We start from the raw sequence: 20,840 nt of genomic DNA, 5'->3' as shown, positions 1-20,840 counted from the left end.
TAGGGTACGTTAATCGTTTGCTTGGGACCAATAGGCTACTAAAGTGGTGAGCCAATTTCAAATCGTTAGTTCCGTATTGATTGTTGGTTATACGGTCAAAATTTGGTCAATATCAACTTGACGTATTTCTTTCAATTTTGCATTTAAAAAACCTGAACACCCCTCATTTTGAAGGTGTGTGTGTGTAGAATGTTGCTCCTATTTTGATTTTGGAATTCACTCTTCAGTTGTCAAAATGTCGTCCAAGCAAGAAGAGCAGCGTATCAAAATTTTGCTCGCGCATCGCGAAAATCCGAGCTACTCGCACGCAAAATTGGCAAAATCGCTAAAAGTTGCCAAATCAACCGTTACAAATGTAATTAAAGTGTTTGGGGAACGTTTGTCGACAGCCAGGAAGTCTGGATCGGGGGGAAATCGAAAACCGGAAGCCGCTGAGACGACAAAGAGAGTTGCCGGTAGTTTCAAGCGAAACCCTAACCTCTCTCTCCGAGATGCCGAAAATAAGCTGGGTGTATCGTCTACAACCGTGCATCGAGCCAAAAAACGAGCCGGACTATCGACTTACAAGAAGGTAGTGACTCCAAATCGCGATGATAAACAAAATACGACGGCCAAAGCGCGATCCCGGAGGCTGTACACGACGATGCTGACGAAGTTTGACTGCGTGGTAATGGACGACGAAACCTACGTCAAAGCCGACTACAAGCAGCTTCCGGGACAGGAGTTTTATACGGCAAAAGGAAGGGGAAAGGTAGCAGATGTTTTCAAGCACATGAAACTGTCAAAGTTCGCAAAGAAATATCTGGTTTGGCAAGCCATCTGTACCTGTGGCTTGAAAAGCAGCATTTTCATAGCTTCAGGGACTGTCAACCAAGAAATTTACGTGAAAAAGTGTTTGAATAAACGTCTGCTGCCTTTCCTGAAGAAACACGGTTGTTCCGTACTGTTTTGGCCGGATTTGGCATCTTGCCATTACGGTAAAAAGGCCATGGAGTGGTACGCCGCCAACAACGTGCAGGTGGTTCCCAAGGACAAGAACCCTCCCAACACGCCAGAGCTCCGCCCAATTGAAAAATACTGGGCTATTGTCAAGCGGAACCTAAAGAAGACCAAAAAAACTGCTAAGGGCGAGCAGAAGTTCAAGGCAAACTGGCTTTCTGCGGCGAAGAAGGTGGACAAGGTGGCTGTACAAAATCTGATGGCAGGGGTCAAGCGTAAGGCCCGGCAATTCGGATTTGGAAAAGCGGAAGCCTAACTGAATATTTTTCCTGAATTTTATACTAATTGAACTTGAAAAAGAAATTTAATTTGATTTTTTAAATAAACGATTTCACCGATTTGCACGCGTTTTCCCTTGACCAAATTTTGACCGTATCACCCTTTATCTACATATAAACCCATAGAACTGGCCTCACTGCAGCAAAGAGCACACTGAAGAAGGTATAATTTGTTGCGAATAAGTATTAGTTCCTGTTGGAACATTAGGTCGTTACAAATATCTATAAAAACATATGTCACCCCCCGCTTAAAACCTGTCACGAAATATTAAGGGGCACAAACATTTTTTTTTTCAATTTTCTAGTGAAAACTGATGTTCCACTAAAATTGAAAAAAACTAATGTTAATATTATTAATTGAAATGTATGTTTCGAAAACTTCTAATAAACAAACCATGAATTAGTTTGTTTGTTTCCAAGAATAAACCTGGATTTTTCAACCTATGGTGAGATCTAGCCCTTCTTACGAATTTATAATCTGACAAAAAATACTAGTTGTATAGCTTGACGAATTTCGGCAAGATTCTGAACACTTCGTCGACATCAGGTATAAACAATGTGGCTTCAGGCACACAATATTTCTATCATGAATGCTCATGTGATCTGAGTGTAGCAGATGGGTCTTAGATATATCAGAGTCTGGATAAATTCCAGGAGGCATCCAGATCATGACCAGGTATGACCAATGTGGGCGTTGAATCATGCCTGGTTGTTGAAACATGGAGAATATAGATGAATGTTTAGAGATCGTCCTCCAGGCCTATGTTCGCAAATTAGTTCTCCAAGTGTTGTGCATACCCTTCTTTGTAAGAATAGTAAAAAGAGTGTACCAGGTAGGCTCAACTTGCCAAATTTCCTTATCGCTTGCGTTGGTACAAAATGATTGAAACGTGTTAGATAACATTAGCGTAGAATTAGCAGCGAGCCGCAATTTTGAATTTTCATTGCAGCTCCAGCAGTTAGTTGATTTAGTACGATAGTGATGAAATCAATTGGTGCTGTTGTTTTGATTGTCTTCCTCGCAGTGTCCATTGCGGATGGCGCAAATATTTTGTACATTGCCGGAGTTGCCTCTAGAAGCCATTTCATATGGTAAGTTAATTCTATAAAGTAAACGGGTGTCAGGGGGTTATAGATTTTTTCTCGCCAGGAATCGATCCTTGATTTACGGACTAGCTGATAAAGGGCACAACGTAACAGCTTTAAGTTTAGATGTGGAGAAAAATGCTCCTGAAAATGTCCACTTTATTCACATGGAAGGCGTATACGATAGTATTCTGAACGATTCCAGTTCGGCACAGTCGGATTTCTTTGGAATGGGTAAAATTAGCCCTTTCGGAATGCTTTTTGAGTTCGATGAATTTTGTATCAGCTGCTGCCGTTATAGTTTGAAATCAAATGGATTCAAGACCCTTATGGACTATCCATCTGATTTCAAATTCGATCTCATCATAAACGATTACTTGGGAGGACCGTGTATATCAGCTGCTGCACTGCATAAATTCAATCGCCCACCTTTGGTGGCGGTTACTGCATACAACGGGATGACTACAACTACGCCGTTGGCTGGATCATTTGCGTACTCAGGAGTCATTCCAAATCATGTTTTTGATGCAACTGAAGACATGTGTCTCATTGAACGAGTGAAAAACTTTTTCTACGATTACTATGAAATAGTGCTAAAAGAGCATTATACATATCCAACCATGGACCAATTGGTACGAAAAATCATTCCAGATATAGACTACGTTGCAGAGTTCAATAAACTTGCCCGTATAGTGATGCTGAACGCAAATGCTGCTATTCAGTTTTCAGAACCGAGTATGCCGAACGTGATTGGCATTGGTGGTCTCCAAATTCGCGAACCAAAGCCTCTGCCCAAAGATCTTCAAACCATATTGGATAATGCCAAAAATGGGGTAGTTTTATTTTCGTTGGGTTCGAATGTCCGTAGTGATACTCTAGGAAGCGAAAGAATCCTCGCCATTCTCGAGGCAATGAGGGCATTTCCAGACATCTGTTTCCTATGGAAGTTTGAATCGGATACGTTTCCAACTGAAGTACCCAAGAACGTGTTTATAAGACCGTGGATGCCACAGAATGACCTACTGGCGCATCCCAATTTGAAGCTGTTCATTACGCATAGTGGTCTACTGAGTACTCAGGAGGCAATTTGGTATGGAGTGCCTTTGATTGGATTCCCAGTATTTGCCGATCAATATAGGAACATCAACTACTGCACGAAAGTAGGAATCGCGAAGCGTCTTTCTATTGACAAAGTCAATTCAGAGGAGTTGAAACAAGCTATCCAGGAAATGATATCTGATCCTAAGTAATATTCAAATGATTTCTTGGTTGATTGTTGAAGCACAGCATGATATATTATTTTCCAATTTTAGGTACATCCAAAACATGAAAAAATTATCTAAAGTTTTCCGTGATCAACCTGAAAAACCTCTGGAGCGTGCCATTTGGTGGGTCGAATGGGTTTTGAGAAATCCCGATGTCAATTATCATCAATCATCTGCAATTGATAAAAGCTGGGCTACAAAATATGCATTCGACGTGCTGTTGGCAATCTTTATCACGATTGCAATATCGATCCACGTTATCATTTACTCAGTCAATTATTTTGTGTTCAAGAAACAATCAACCTCTACGAAACAAAAATCAAAAGGAGAATAAAAATAAAATCTGAATTAATCCATAGCCAGTGATACATTAAATCCATAATTTTAAAGTTTATGATACAATCGGCCCTTCATACAACCTGAATATTCTTTGATAAAGGGAATCAAACTTATCTCCTCATACATTTTTGATAGTACAGCGTGGAGCAAAATCTTGCAAAATTACCATAATTCTGTAAGGAACATCGGGTCAAGTTGAAATGCGTGGGTAAGCAGAGCATAAAATTATTGACTGCTTAGGCTGAGTGTGAAAGCACTGCACTATTCAATCCATTGCTCTGTGCAGACCGTTTGTATCAAACGGTAAAGGACGACCCGACCAACCATTTCGTTAATTTTCTTTAATTTTCTATACATCGATCTTCAAAGCCATTAATAAGAAAAATCGATAGTGATCGTCACCATTTCATGAAAAATTGTAAAGATGGTAAAAGTCTAATCGTGAATCGTTTATGAAGATCTTGCTCAAAATATTGCTACTAATCGTTACCAATGTTAAAATATCGATTGTGTTGCCAGATCAAAATATCGATGTCTGTTGTAAAATCAAAATATCGATACACGCAACTGCTGATTTTGTTTGTGATTTTTTATCTGCATAATTTCTAGTTTCGATCCCACGCCAGCTGGGGTGTACTGATTTCGTTGTTGGTTGCTATTCCTCGGGTCCACGGCTGCTGTTGATGAGTTTATCAACGACAGGCAACCACACTCTAGTATGTGGTGTATTGAAATTTCTGTAAATCTTTTCACACATGAATTCAATATGTATTTGTCATAACCATCAACCAGTCAGCCATGTAGGTGTAAAAGAGGTCATAAAGATATAAATTTTCCTCATTGGGTTCCAAATGCCGAGAATCCCACCACGCATGCTATCACGGGTTATTAAATATATAGACGTAAACTTGAAGAACTACAATGGTAAACATTTGCTGCGTCGCGCCCATCGGTCTTCTCGTTCATTTACCGGCAGATTGCTTCTTCCGATGAAATGCCGAATATGTCGATAAATAATATAAACATTGCCATCTGTCACCTGGTGTGTCTCGAACTCTCTTTAATCAGCAATGCAAATCGATAACAAGGAGATTATCAATGTGCATCGATGGCAATTTTTGTTGTTCTTTGTCAAAGTTCAAAGTTACGATGATATCAGTATTTAAATATTTATTGATGAATATTTGTAAAGAATACTCCAAAGTCCATGTGACATATCGAAATTAAAAGAAATTTAGTATGGCACCTTTATAGATTACTATCATATGACCGATGAAGAAATAATCTTAAATGTAAGTATCGATCAATAAAGATTTTTAAATGTGTATATTGAAATCATAGAAAATTTAAAGTAAAGAATTGCCCACATAAATCTTTATTTCTGTATAAAGAACTTTGAAGAAGTTTCACGACCGGTTGGTTGGGGAGGCAATGAAAGAGCCAACAAAAACATTCAGTCACTCACGAACAGGTGACTCACACCGCTTTCCTTCGCTCACACAGCATATAATTGAGGCATTTTTCCATAGAAAATGTACGCTCAGTGATTCAAAACAAGTCAGACTCTCACGAGGCAGTGAATAACGAGGTAGATGGAAGTTAATATTCATATAAAAATGACTCATTTAACCTGACTGTTTTGTGCACTGCGGGTAAGTTGAATCGGAAGGCGTATCTTTAACGGAAGCAAATAGGTCAGGTCTGTGCAAAAGCTCAGGAATGTGCCACTAACCTACTCAAATACTCATATCAACACAAATGGAAAACAAGTGCTGCTAGCGTAGTATTGTAAAAATTGTACATATACAGAAATAAATTATTTAGTCGTTTGGCATAAGGTCGTTTGACATAAGGTGATTTTGCATAATATTTTTTACAAATAGTCATTTAGCATAAACTAAGAAACACGTGAAAATAGAAAAGTGGGTCGCTTAGCATAATTTTCATTTGGCATAATCAAACGCAACATAAATGGCAATACATTTTTTTCATTACGTTTATTTATTTTTAGAACGTGATAATGGTAGTTTTGACAATAGATTACAGCGTATAAGCAGGTTTTTTTTTTTAATATTTGATTTTTTTCTACATATATTTTGATTTGATAGCGGCAGTGGCAACAATCTTAGTTCAAAATTTGACCAACATAAGCATTACGATACTATTTCCGTCAACATTTCACGCAATTTGTTCATGCGGTGAGATATTACAAATTCAAACTTCAATGCAAAACTGAAAAGGAATATTATATTTCACGATTAGGTGTAAATAAGGCGAATATATTTTTTAAATGTCACTTCATGCACATGTTTCGCCAAAATAACAAATAGCTACATGTCAATATGTAATATACAATTTACAATTTATACAATTATAGGCACTGTTACCTTACTGGTGATTGCGCCCAAGTTACGCACTTTTAATAGAGATTTCTGTTCTTTTGAGTTTTATTGATGCACTCATTGCTCTTCCTATTTAGCGAAATGTATTATTCTTATTTTGATTAAGTGTCACATGCAAAAATAGTATACTAATACCCTTAGCTCTATACTGGAACTCTCACTTGTTAATTTGTCCCCGCACTCAGTGTCAAAGTAATCGAAAGTTTTCCTAACTTCAAAAAATCACACTACATTATCCTCTCAGGCATCACCGTCCTGAGCCCATAGATTTTTTAAATATTATGTGAAACTCCAGATGAATTGAAGTGACCGGTGACTCCAAAAACTACTTATTTAAAATCGACCGACACAAACAAACACGACCCGCCGTGACTACCGTCAGTCTTTCACCACGACCCTCATGATCGTGTTAGGGCAGACGCGTACACACATGACAACACATCAAAAACTAATCGGCCATGAACATGTTCGATCGCGACATTTATTTCTTAATGGTTCATCTTCTTCTTCTTCCTCGCATTTCAAGCTTATTGCGTATGGCATATTAGTTTTTTGCGTGCTCTTAACTAAGTGTGTGGCAAGTAAAATCATACTCTATGCCCAGGGAAGTCGAGAAATTTTCCAACCCGAAAAATTCCTAGACTAGACCGGGAATCGAACCCAGCCACCTCCAGCATGGTCTTGCTTTGTAGCTGTGCCTTTACCGACTAAGCTAAGGGAGGTCCCATGAATCATGCTTCAACAAAAAAAAAATCATAACGCATTACACGTTGGTACCAAACGGTACAAACCGAGGAACATGCCTTACACCATCCCTCTGGCAAATGGAAAACGATGATAATAAATTCATAAGGACAAACTTCAAGCGGTACAGTGTTTTTATACTTATACAATTTTTTTTTCGTTGGATCATTTAAACTAATGCGTTTATTGATTAGAACTTTTATAGTATATCTCTATTTGATTCACGTATATTTCAAGCCGACCATTATTGAATCGATGATCAGCTGGTTGCCGATATCACGGTTTCACGGAAAGAAACCAATTTCTTAAAAAACAGTATGGTTTTATCATTCAACAAATGAAAACTTAGAGTCCCATCTAGCCTAGAACATTAAGAAATTAGTCGCGTGAATCCCATACCAAATTTCCAGTTTGATCTTCTTTCCAGAAATTGTTGTGGAAAAATGACCTTCGATAGAACATTTTGAATTAAATACCAAAATGAAAGGGTAGACCTACAGTTTTGATTGGGAGGGTATTTCAGCGATACGAATGACTGAGTAGGCTTGATCCTCGTGGATTTCTCAACATCCTGAGCAGACTTTTTTCAGGTAAGTTTCTACAAAGTATCGTCTAGACCAGGTATTTACCATTGATGTTGGGAGAATCTAGGAAAACGACAATAAAGGGAAACTTTTAGATCTTTTTTACTTTTATTTAATTGTGAACAGTGCTGACCTCCATTCTTGCGTTTTATGCTATGTTGTATAGTAAACAAAACTATTCCTGTTAATTATTACTGAAAAATCCTATAGAGAAACATGTCGTTATACCTTTCAGGTCGTTTTATATTCCGTTTAGGCCTCACAGACATTTGCTGACTCATATCTTCAGCAGAAAACTCCTCATCTCGCAGAGGACCTGCACTATTCCACATCTCGTGCAACTCTTCATCTCTCATACCACCCACGTCTGCATCCGGATTTGGAATAGAGTTGTCGTTTGTATCTGCATCGGCTACCTCGAAGTCCATTGCTCGTTTGACGTCCTGCACGTTTCTAGCATACTGTACACCCCGACTGCTCTGAACGACGACTTTGGCACCTTCCCGAGTCAAAACAGTGTACCTTTCCTTCGAAAACAATGGATCAATTTTGTTTGATTTTGCGACCGCAACTACGACCCTGTCACCGGCCTTGATGTCGGAAAGCTTAGCTCCTCTACGGTTGTCCGCGTAGCCCTTGCTCACAAATTTCGATAGAATATCATGTTCCTTAACGTTGTGAGGATCCAGTTCATTGTCAGACTTTGACTCCCAAAGGGCCGGAAATGTTCCCCGGTACTTCCACCCAACGAGAAGCTCGAAGGGTGCGATACCGAGTCTGGAATGGGGCTTAATTGTGTTGTGGACGTGAACATACCTATGAAGAGCAGCCCTCCAGTTGGTTCCATCTTGCTTGCTACCAGCTAAAGCTTTCAGAATTCCTTGATTCTGACGCTCTACGGCTCCATTCGACTGAGCGATAAGAGGGATGGATTTCCGAATTCTTACTCCTTTCTGTTCCCAATGCTCGACAAACTCTGTGCTGCGAAATGGCGGCCCATTGTCCCGGGGAAAATCAAAACAAAGCCTTTCGTTCAGAGACTTTCTCGGCTTTATTTCTCTATCACTCTTTCTCGTTTTCGCATTACCGAGAGACGGGCCTGGACAGCTTTCCGACGGTTCAGTCAAGCAGTTTTGAAAAAGATCTTAAAGTGTGAAGTTGAGTGATCATAAAATGCTGCGCAGGGATTACGGTCCTTTTCCAAATGGTGGAAATCACGACAATGGCACCGTCGAGGGGAACCGAAGCGCTCCCGGGTAAGTCTGTATAAATCGCAAATTTGTTATTTTTTTTTCGTTTGGCCATTTTTGCCTAGTGAAAATTGTTGAGATGATAACGAAAGAAAACCATCGTCCGCCATGATAGAAGGGACGTACGAAAAATAAATTATGCGCTCGGCCACGGCGGTATGCTGGCGTCTAATGCAATGACCGGCGTACGAATGTATTGGTGCCAGTGAAAGGAATGACGGTGCATAGTTAGATTTAATATATCCTATGTTTATATTTGTTTTTTTTTTTTCAAATTATGGTATGCAAGAAATTGTGGTGAATTTTGATGCGTCAATCAGTGGAAGTCGCATTGAACGCTTGATCTGATAGGGCCAAATGCCCTTCTTTTGGCAAGATGTGTCACTGAGTGGAATTCTCGGTAGACTTTAAGAAAAAAAAAAAAAATTCAGACTTGGAAACGGTTGGTGCGTCAATAAGTGGAAGTCTTATTGAACGCGTGATCCGATAGGGTCCAATGCCATAGGTTTGGCAAAATGTGTCTCTGAGTGGAATTCTCAGTAGACTTTAAATACGTCATGATACGTCTCTGAGTGGAATTCTCGGTAGATAAAAAAAAAACAGCCTTGGAATAGGTTGGTGCGTCAATAAGTGGAAGTCTTGTTGAATGCATGATCTAATAGGGTAATAATAATGCCCTTATTTTGGTAAAATGTGCCTCTGAGTGGAATTCTCAGTAGACTTTAAGAAATAAAAGGCCAGCCTTGGAAAGGGTTGGTGCGTCAATAAGTGGAAGTCTTATTGAACGTGTCATGCGATAGGGTTCAATGCTCCCTTTTTGGCATGACACATCTCTGAGTGGAATTCTCGGAAGATATAAAAAAAAAAAGAATCCACCCTTGGAATAGGTTGGTGCGTTAATAAGTGGAAGTCTTATCAAACGCGTGATCCGATAGGGTCAACTGCCTTTTTATGGGCAAGATGTGTACCTGAGTGTCGATGTACAAGGCTCAAATAGATGCGCCCTTCGATGATAGTGACGAGAAACACGTACTTTATGCTCTCGATGCAGGTTTGATGGATATCTCTTGGAGCGATATTGAAATAGCTTCAGAAAATGACAATGAACTCTCTTCAGTACGACAAGCGATGATATCTAACAAATGGCCGAGGTCTTTGCGCCAATATGAACCACATAAACTCGACTTTCACTGCTTGGGATCAACAGTGTCCAAAAACCATAAAATAGTACTTCCAAAAACCTTACGTAAGAGCGCCTTGGAATCAACACACCAGGGACATTTGGGCATAGCTGCAATGAAACGCATTATTCGTGAATACTTTTGGTGGCCTGGTATTAGGAGTGCAGTTGAACAGTTCGTTAAATCGTGCAAGACGTGTTTGATTATTACAAGACGAAACCCTCCGATTCCTCTTTCAAGTCGAAATCTTTCTGATGGACCGTGGGAAATCTTGCAGATAGATTTCCTTACAGTGCGCGGATGTGGCTTCGGTGAATTTATGATTGTGGTTGACACTTACTCGAGATTCTTGGCAGTCGTGGAAGTAAGATCCATAGACGCAAAGTGCACTAATGCAGCTCTGTCAAAGGTTTTTGAAACGTGGGGCCTGCCAATGATCATGCAAAGCGACAATGGGCCGCCATTTCGCAGCACAGAGTTTGTCGAGCATTGGGAACAGAAAGGAGTAAGAATTCAGAAATCCATCCCTCTTAGCGCTCAGTCGAATGGAGCCGTAGAGCGTCAGAATCAAGGAATTCTGAAAGCTTTAGCTGGTAGCAAGCAAGATGGAACCAACTGGAGGGCTGCTCTTCATAGGTATGTTCACGTCCACAACACAATTAAGCCCCATTCCAGACTCGGTATCGCACCCTTCGAGCTCCTCGTTGGGTGGAAGTACCGGGGAACATTTCCGGCCCTTTGGGAGTCAAAGTCTGACAATGAACTGGATCGTCACAACGTTAAGGAACATGATATTCTATCGAAATTTGTGAGCAAGGGCTACGCGGACAACCGTAGAGGAGCTAAGCTTTCCGACATCAAGGCCGGTGACAGGGTCGTAGTTGCGGTCGCAAAATCAAACAAAATTGATCCATTGTTTTCGAAGGAAAGGTACACTGTTTTGACTCGGGAAGGTGCCAAAGTCGTCGTTCAGAGCAGTCGGGGTGTACAGTATGCTAGAAACGTGCAGGACGTCAAACGAGCAATGGACTTCGAGGTAGCCGATGCAGATACAAACGACAACTCTATTCCAAATCCGGATGCAGACGTGGGTGGTATGAGAGATGAAGAGTTGCACGAGATGTGGAATAGTGCAGGTCCTCTGCGAGATGAGGAGTTTTCTGCTGAAGATATGAGTCAGCAAATGTCTGTGAGGCCTAAACGGAATATAAAACGACCTGAAAGGTATAACGACATGTTTCTCTATAGGATTTTTCAGTAATAATTAACAGGAATAGTTTTGTTTACTATACAACATAGCATAAAACGCAAGAATGGAGGTCAGCACTGTTCACAATTAAATAAAAGTAAAAAGATCTAAAAGTTTCCCTTTATTGTCGTTTTCCTAGATTCTCCCAACATCAATGGTAAATACATATGTGTCGAATGCATCCAATTGGTATTTTTGTATATACATTTGAGCCTCCCTTAGGTCTGCGGGTAAATGCGCAGAGCTACAAAGCAAGGCCGTGCTGGTGGCGGCTGGGTTTGAATCTCGGTTCGGTCTAGGAATTTTTCTGGTTGGATGGGATTTAGCATACTAACGGTTTATTGACCCCTGGCTCCGTTTAAAGGCCATTTAATAATGTAACTAAATTTGGAAGAGAGTAGGCGAGCAGGAGGATGTAGAGAAAGGATGGAACTGGGCTAGTAAAGTGAAATAACTTTGGTTCGCTTTAAGAGTTCATTTAAATAGTTTTCATTTAGTGTGTGAACATGGGTATGAGGACAACCCTGTGACAGTGGGAAAATCAAAACAAAGCCTTTCGTTCAGAGACTTTCTCGGCTTTATTTCTCTCTCACTCTTCCTCGTTTTCGCGTTACCGAGAGACGGGCCTGGACAGCTTTCCGACGGTTCAGTCAAGCAGTTTTGAAAAAGATCTTAAAGTGTGAAGTTGAGTGATCACAAAATGCTGCGCAGAGATTACGGTCCTTTTCCAAATGGTGGAAATCACGACAATGTACATATACAGTTACAGTTACAAAGTTGTAATATTTTATATAATTAAAATAAACATCAAAATATAATATATTTCAGAACTTATAACTTCGTTAGAAAAACTCAATGTTTGGTGTACACTAACATATCTTATATGCTGAAGATACGTGAGACAACATGGGTTTCTACAATTAAAAAAATTACAAAAAAAAAATTGTTAAAACCTTAATTGGTTGGAATTTAGGTGAATTTTGAAATTTTCACGGATTTCGAAATTTACGCGGATTTTTTTTTCACGCGGCTCGTATACCCCGCGTAAAAAGTGACTCCAGTGCATATTAAGGAGTGCATTCCCGATGCTTCCACGCATATTATCTTCTAGTCATTTCCAAACATTTTAAGCGATCGAGGTCCAAATCCACATGATTTTTGGCACGTTACAAATAGTATATTATTGCAGTTGAGGAACCTTATAGATTAAGATATTTCAATATGAATATGAATATTTTTAGTTAATTATTTCTTAACTATTATCACATATTGGGGGCCATACTTTAATTATGTCACGTTAAATTGAAAAAATATCCCCCCTTCCATCCCTTTCGACACGTTTTTCCTATACCTAATGTATTGGTTGTCACAGGTTCTTAACCTCTCCCCGTGACAGAATATGTGTATGTGATGATGAAGTGCCAGTCAAGTAAAAATTAAAATTATATGCATGAAACTTATTTATTATCTTTATGACTTGCGACATCTTTTACATTGTTGCGACACACGTGATGTTGCCGTTTCACACTTGAATAGAGATATGCGTTCTCTAGGTAGGTTGAAGTTTAACCAGTTTAAGTTGAAAACCAGTAAACTAAATGCATGGTAATTTTGCGAGTAAATGATAACGTCTCTGTTGCAAAGGGTGTACCTTTTAAAATCCGCACACACTCAAATTGCTCTAACTTTTGATCCGTTGGGTAAAATTAATCTAAATTTTGCGTAGACATAGTTTAATGTGTTTTGTTTACACTCTGTGAGTTTATTTCATCAGGTGCGCAAAAGTTTTCAAAATGGCGGCGAAAGAACAGTGCGTGTGCAAAAAAGTTTTGCACGAGTACTTTGAGAATAAGGATCTGTCGCATCGTGTCATCGAAAAAAAGATGGGAATCGCGAATTCCACGGTGCCTGGTATCATAAAACGGTTCGAAAAACGTCTGATTGTTGATCGGAAGCGAAAATCCGAAAAAAAAAAACCGTCAGGTCAACGAGAACGATCACAAACACGTGGTTGGGGCCTTTAAACGGAAACCGAACGCCTCAGTTCGAGATGTGGCTAAAAAGTTGCATGTGAGCAAAATACCAAAACTCGAGCTGGACTATGTACGTTTAAGGTTCGGAAGTCCCCAAACCGTGACGAGAAACAGAATACGGTCGCAAAAGGTCGTGTCCGGAAGTTGTACGACCAGAAGTTAACGACGAGTAAAATTTTCATATCATTCGATTGAAGATGATGATCAATTCAATCAATTCTGTGAAAACGAATTCTTCTTCTTTCCTTTATTTAACGTCGGTCTCTGTTCCGCAATCTAGTGCCAATCACCGACGGACATCGATTGCCATCCATTGACGGCAATCGAATGAGCAGGAAGGCAGCTTCCACACCTGCGTAGGATATCGCACCCATTCAACACACATGGGCCGGGACCAACGGCTTTACTTCCTTTCCGAAGGAAGACGTGACCAGAGATTTTTATGCCTCAGAAAAATCCCACTGACCTCGGCTGGGATTGAACCCAGACCCATCGGGGTGCTAGAAAGCAGTCACGCTTACCACTACACCACCGGCGCCGGCTAAAACGAATTCTCACATGACCATAATTTGAAGAGCCGCTTTCTCATTCGAAGCTCATTGTCACTGTCACTATCATTTGATATACGGCAGTGGAGTATGGTAAAAACCCAGCAAAATGGTCTCGATGCCGGATCATTGCAAGGCAAATTTAAGGTCGATGTCGACCCAATGTCATGTTGTTGTCGGGTCAATTTTGGGTTTATGTCGAGTCAATGTTGGGTCAACATCGATTATTTTTTCAATGGTATTGCAGATTTTCCACCACTTTCGTGCAAAACATTATTCCTCAGAAATATTTTCGCACAGGCATAACAATTTAAAAATCGACAGTAGTAGTTTTATAACAGTGCCGGTAAGCTACAGAGACGTGCAAAGACTGAAACCAAGAGTTCCAATCGAATCGTCAAACGCGGTTCCAATGGAGCAATGTAAATAAGCACGAGAGTTTCACAAGAAAAAAGTGTGGGGAGTATTGAGATTGAGGTTGATATTCATTTTTTATAGATTTAAATAATTCTATTAAGTTTGCGTATGAAAAATATAAATCGACTATCATCTAAATGACAATTCATTTATCAATATCATCACTTACGCTACATAATCGAGAGTTTTCTGTCACGCTTTAATCGGGAGGAAGCCGACAGAATTAAACCCACTAACTTTTTTCTGACGACACTGTCTTTTGGAAACCAGAAGAAACTGACGTTTTTTAACGTGTTATTCTGTTATTTTTAATATGATGATGCCATGCATTTTAATGGCATTACTACCGATACGATCAAAAAAGTATTTGTTTCACCGTGATGCTGAAGCAAACAATAGTCGCTCAAATCAAAAGTCACTCGAATTAAACACAAAATTGCGGGTTGCCGAACCTTGCAGACAAAATAACTTAGTTTGCCGTGCAACCAGATTTAATTTTATTCTCCCCGTGCTTCATCGTTATAACACATTGTCTCTGGTAAGCTACAAAATTTGTTTTTTTTTTTTTTTAATTTTGACCACTTGAACAAGATGAAAAAGATAGGGACTTATTGATGAAATGTAAGAAATTTACAATCGTCAGCTTTTTGTGCCATTATTCTTCACTCATATTTTGCGCTAACTCATATTTTGGGATTCAAATCGGAGGGTGGCTGCAATGATTGTAAACTCTTTCTTTAAAAACGAAGCACTCTACTGTACCCTACATGAAATTCAATTTCCTACATGGGCCTGTTTTGCGTATAGCGGTAGTACAATCAGTTATCTCAATTCCTTTATTGTGTCGCTCGTCTCCAAAAAACTCATATCATTATTTATCTTCAGCAATCTGAACATTCACGTGCAAGGCAGACACCATGTAAATTGTAGCAGATAAGAGTAATAGTTTTACTACGAATGTAAACAGAAATTATCAATAAAATGCATCGTCATTCAGATGAAGATAAGGCCTTACATAAAAATACATCCATGGTGCTCCTGCTGCTTCAATATTGTCCTTGTACTTGATACTGAGAAGATCGATTTTGTTGTACCATGGAACACACTGTTTGGCTAATTGTTCTGTTGACGGTCATTCCTACGCTAGTCACTGGAGCTAATATTCTATTGCTATCAGGAGTTCCATCACCCAGCCATTCTATATGGTAAGTTGTATGGCTAAAAAATAACGACAAATTAAACTACAGCTTAAACTGTTTTCAAATCTATCAGGTTCCGACCATTGATGAATACGCTGGCGGAGAGAGGTCATAATGTGACCATCGTTAGTCCCGATGTTGAGAAGAACCCTCCAAAAAATGTGTCATACATCCACCTAGAAAATCTTTATAGTGAAATGTATAATACAAGTGGTCGTAAAATGCCGGACTTTTTTGAGATGCACAAGAAACCACTAGACTTGTTACGGTTTTTGGATGAGTTTTCGATAATATGCTGTAAGGCTGGAATCAAATCGAAAGGCTTCAAACAGTTAATGGACTACCCAAAACCGTTCAAGTTCGACTTGTTCATGAGTGATTACATGTTTGGTCCATGTTTTGCATCTCTGCTGATGCATCGATTTGGAAACCCTCCTTACATCCCATCAGCGCCGTACAATGCGTTGGCAACATCGTCACCTTTAATTGGATCATATGCCTACTCGGGTACGATACCAAACCATTCATATGATGTCCCCGTCGCGATGACGTTCTGGGAGCGACTACAAAACTGGTTCTATGATTTGTACGAAATCATTTCGAAGGATGTTTACCTGTATCCGGAGTCTGATGCCATCATTAAACAAATCTTTCCAAATTCTCCGAGTGCAAAAGACCTTCAAAGCAGTATCAGGTTGCTATTTATAAATTCTAATCCACTGATTCAGTACAAGGAACCACTTATGCCGAATGTAATTCCTGTTGGTGGAATGCAGATTCAAAAATCGAAGCCTCTTCCCGAGGATTTAAACCGAATCGTGAACAATGCGAAAAATGGTTTCATATTGTTCTCACTCGGATCAAATGCCAGAAGTGATACGCTTGGTCCAGGCCCCATTCGAGAGATTCTGACAGCAATGAAGGCATTACCTCAGTATCGATTCCTTTGGAAGTTCGAATCTGACGAATCCAAACTGCCGATGAAGGTCCCTGAAAATGTATACATCAGAGCTTGGATGCCCCAGAATGATCTACTCGCGCATCCAAACATCAAACTGTTTATCACTCATAGCGGTCTTCTGAGCACACAGGAAGCAATTTGGAATGGAGTGCCAATAATTGGATTTCCACTATTTGCCGATCAGTTTCGCAATATAAACTATTGTGTATCCCTTGGAGTGGCGAAGCGGCTTATAGTTCAGTACATGGTTGCAGCTGAGCTCGTCGATTCAATTACGGATATTTTGACCAACTCTAGCTACAGTGATAAAATGAAACGATTGTCGATACTGTTTCGAGATCAACCCGAAACTCCACTGCAGCGCGCTGTTTGGTGGGTTGAATGGGTTCTTCGGAATCCTGATAGTGACATGCTACAGCCGAGTACCGTCAACTTACATTGGATTAAGAAGTACTCGTATGATGTTCTTCTTTTTGCAGTCACAGTGACACTCTCGTTACTTTACATTGCTTTGACAATGGTTAAAATGCTGACTAAACATTTGTCGGAGAGATCTGAAAGAAAAGAAAAGCAAAGCTAAGTTAGCTAGTTAGTCTTAATATTATATGGATTCTTGTGTTTATGTTATGGAGAAAATATGAACAAGTCAACCCATTCTTTACTTACCAGGATTGTCATGATTTTGATTGAGAGGTATATTAAATAGTCGTCACATCAAAAGCTTTGTAAATTTATATGTTACTTATTTATAGATTTTTTAAAGTTAAGATGAAGAATTGAGAATTAAAATTTTAAAGTGTCACTTTCAGTTCTTGTATAATTCATAACTTATATTTTATCAGGATAATATCAGAAAACAATCAGCTGTGTTTGTTATTAGAAGTTGTGGATGATGAACGATGTAAATATACACACTCAATCTTGTTTGGTAAAATCCCCAACAGTTGATTAGGCTGCAATCGATATCAGGTCGTAAAAGATCAACAATAAAGATAGCTTTGAAGACGGCTCGTCGAGCGCAGAGTAATTGTAGGCTCATCAAATTGCACCGATTTTCATAATTTGGTGGATCTCTCCGGGGTAGCCAACGAAGAGCAAAGCGTATGAATCTCCGCTGTATGAACTCGATGCGTTTCACCCCATTGTTATAGAATGGAGCCCATACTACCAAGCAGTATTCTAATGTAGAGTGAACAGAGAAATAAAACATTTCCAAGCAGGAAATATCCCTGAAAACTTTGGTGAACTAAAACATGAAACCAAGTTGGTTTTAAGCCTTAGCGGAAACGTAAGCAACATGATCCTTGAAGGTAAGTGCAGCTATGGTCGTCGCAAAATTTGAACTTATTAGTCGCTATATTAGTATGAGGTTGCAACTGGTAGGAGCGTATTGATTTAAGTGAGACATAATTGTGAATTAATCGTCCAAAATACTGCAACAAGTACACTCAATTCTGGTTTAACTCGATTTTTTTCACCTCTATTTTTGATGGTGTGATCTCAATTTTCAACCAAAACCTTAAGGACAGAATAAAAAAAAAAACATGTGTAATTATTCACAAGATTAAAGCAACCTGTGATTTGCAAGATTATGAAATTTAACATAAGTTTAAATATAGAGATTGCTGATGTTTATTGTGCGTACGATGTACAGAGTGATTCAGAGTAACTGTCAACGATTTCCCATATATGCCATTCTCAATGGGTAAAATATATGTAGAATATATGTTTCTTCAAGAATTTTTGTTATGAAGTGTCTACAAATGTCATCTTGTATTGATAGTAGTATTATAAATTTCATCTTGTATTGATAGTATTTTTTTTTCCTTGATTTGTTTTCCGTCGATCTTGTTTTCCGTGCTGAGCACCAATGCTACCGACGCCAGGGAGGCAGCTCCTACACCTGGACCCTACCTATCGACCCATCAACTCATGAACCGGGGATCAACGGCTTTACTTCCCTTCCGAAGGAAGACGTGATCATAGATTTTATGCCTTAGAAAATCCCGGTGACGCCTAATGGGATTGAACCCAGGCCTGCTGGGGTGAGAGGCAATCACGCTTACCACTACAACACCGGCGCCGCTTGTATTGATAGTAGTATTATAAATTTCATTCGTTTTCGATTTTAAGGAGCCAAGGACGTGAAAAAGAAGGGTGTTATAAATCTGTATAAATTCGTGTGTTATCTTTTAGAATCTGAAATCTCTACAAGTGAATGAAACATTTATTTTTCGCAACATTATGTAGGAACCATGCTTGGAAAATCTGTTCAATATCTGAGCTTAAACGCATCACCAGGACTCCACAAGCTGGAGCTGAAACGTGATACCCAGCTGTGATTAATTTTGTGACAAATTAGTAAATGGAGAGAGATTTATATTTAAGTATGCTAAGTTGAAGGTTATATAAGTAGTAAATCTCAATTACACTGATACATATCAAAAATTCATTCAAGCGTTCAATCGTTATGACCATTTTTTAAAGTCACAGTTAATCTGAATCACCCATAAGCCAAACGTTTTTCATAGCGAAAAATTTTCCCGATGAAAACTTATCACTGATGCAATCACAATTTAACATTCTCCTTATACGAGATAGTTTTAGTTTTAACTATTGTTTATTTCATATCAAACATATTTAAATGTGTTACATTGGATCTGTTTATGGCTTCCTTGGTAAGTTTTGTAAAATACAGTCACAATTTTCCAATGCCATCAGAGGACTTTTGTACTGTCTAAAGGTTTTCACTGATCAGAATTTATAGGTAAATTGTATCCTGAAAATATGGCGATCCAAGATGGCGAATTTTTACATGCTAAAATGTTTTCAAATGATTGGATTAGGTTATCTTTCATATATTTTTTCATAGCTTCATAGATTTTTGGAATCGATCAACCCGTTCCAGAGATATGACCGGAACATGTTCCGGATCTTGAAACTAGAGGCAACCCAAAACATTCCAAACACATCATTCGATACATGGTCAGTGTTCAGTTTATAATCACAGAAGAATTTAAAAATAAGATCGATGGTGATTATACTGAGTGCTCAACACCACATTGGACACATCCGGATACGTTCTGGGTGTCACCAGGGAAGTGGCCAGTTTCTAACTTAGATCAAACCCCATAATGCGTCAGTTCATATAACATCAGAATTTGAAAACAAGATCAATGGTGATTATACTCAGGATCACTTTGGCAATTGCACATGTTCCGAGTACGCGCGGAGGGTGACCAATTTCTAACGGGCACATAAATTACACTGTGCAACAAACTTGAGCTTTTTTTTTAGGATAGATTTTTTACACCATATTTGACTTTCTTGTGGTCCTCTGATTTAAAGTGTAGAACGTACTTATACCCTAACACGTCATGTTTCTAAGATTATGAATTTAGGTATGGTTGCATAATCTTGATCGTATACTGTCAATCCAAAGTATGTGACATTCTTTCTGTTCATGAGTGTTTTGTAGGAAATTACTGTTGAATAATTTTTCTAGATCATTCGAAAAACTATCTTAATATTTTACCCCTCGATTAGGTGATTTTTCAATGTTGGTGTGCCCCTAATAGTCTGAAAATATAGAAAACCACAGTTAGCCACTATAGTATTTACGTAATTATACGTTGTGATTTTGGTGTAGTGTCACTTTCAACAGCTCATAAGATATCCAACATCCTTTACTCTAAATTTTAATTTAGATTTTTTTTGTTCTATTATCACACATAACAGGTTTTTCGTAATTATAACAATAATACGAGTTTCGAGGGCAGCATTTTTTGCCATATACATATGACTTTCTTGTGGTCTTCTGAGTTAAAGTCTAGAAGACTCTTGTGTCCTGAGGGAGGATCCATAAAAGACGTAGCATATTTTTGATCAATTATAGACCCCTCCTCCCGCTCGTAGTGTATTTTGCTATATCCAATACATGGCCGGTCACAAATTCTGAAACCCCCACCTCCCCCCTCAAATGCTACGTCATTTATGCATGTTCCCTAACACATCACGTTTTTTTCGGTACCGCCCACTTTGTGATTGGGCCACATTGCACTGTTTCGGTCAGACTGCCTAAATCAGAAGGGCGTTCCCAGTGGCTATAGATCTCTTTAGAAAATTAATGCGGGTTGAACCACAACAGAAAGACACTTGAGATGGGTTGGGAAATTTGCTTATTTATTAGATGACTTCGAAGCGTCAGGAGGCGTTTCGATCCATCAACTCATGAACCGGGGACCAACGGCTTTACTGACCAATGCACGGAATGAACTTACGAAAAAAATGGACTTTTTAGAGGTG

At 39.1% G+C, this 20,840-nt stretch overlaps 2 protein-coding genes across 2 annotated transcripts; both read left to right on the top strand.

Moving 5' to 3' along the window:
- Positions 1 to 2,235: 2,235 nt before the first annotated feature.
- Positions 2,236 to 3,966, top strand: LOC135712117 (UDP-glucosyltransferase 2-like). The gene is made up of 3 exons (XM_065235091.1): positions 2,236 to 2,369; positions 2,428 to 3,609; positions 3,677 to 3,966. Exons 1-3 carry the CDS (start codon positions 2,260 to 2,262, stop codon positions 3,960 to 3,962), a joined length of 1,578 nt encoding a protein of 525 aa, XP_065091163.1. The 5' UTR covers positions 2,236 to 2,259; the 3' UTR covers positions 3,963 to 3,966.
- An 11,482-nt stretch (positions 3,967 to 15,448) lies between these two features.
- LOC135712116 (UDP-glucosyltransferase 2-like) lies at positions 15,449 to 19,057 on the top strand. The gene is made up of 2 exons (XM_065235090.1): positions 15,449 to 15,580; positions 15,648 to 19,057. Exons 1-2 carry the CDS (start codon positions 15,471 to 15,473, stop codon positions 17,113 to 17,115), a joined length of 1,578 nt encoding a protein of 525 aa, XP_065091162.1. The 5' UTR covers positions 15,449 to 15,470; the 3' UTR covers positions 17,116 to 19,057.
- The last annotated feature ends 1,783 nt before the right edge of the window (positions 19,058 to 20,840 follow it).

Source organism: Ochlerotatus camptorhynchus, unplaced genomic scaffold (genome assembly GCF_037179485.1).
Source record: "Ochlerotatus camptorhynchus isolate MF236.1 unplaced genomic scaffold, CSIRO-AGI_Acam_v1.1 ptg000457l, whole genome shotgun sequence".
NCBI classification, from domain to species: Eukaryota; Metazoa; Arthropoda; class Insecta; order Diptera; family Culicidae; genus Ochlerotatus; species Ochlerotatus camptorhynchus.
This window is presented reverse-complemented; position numbering and strand designations above follow the sequence as displayed.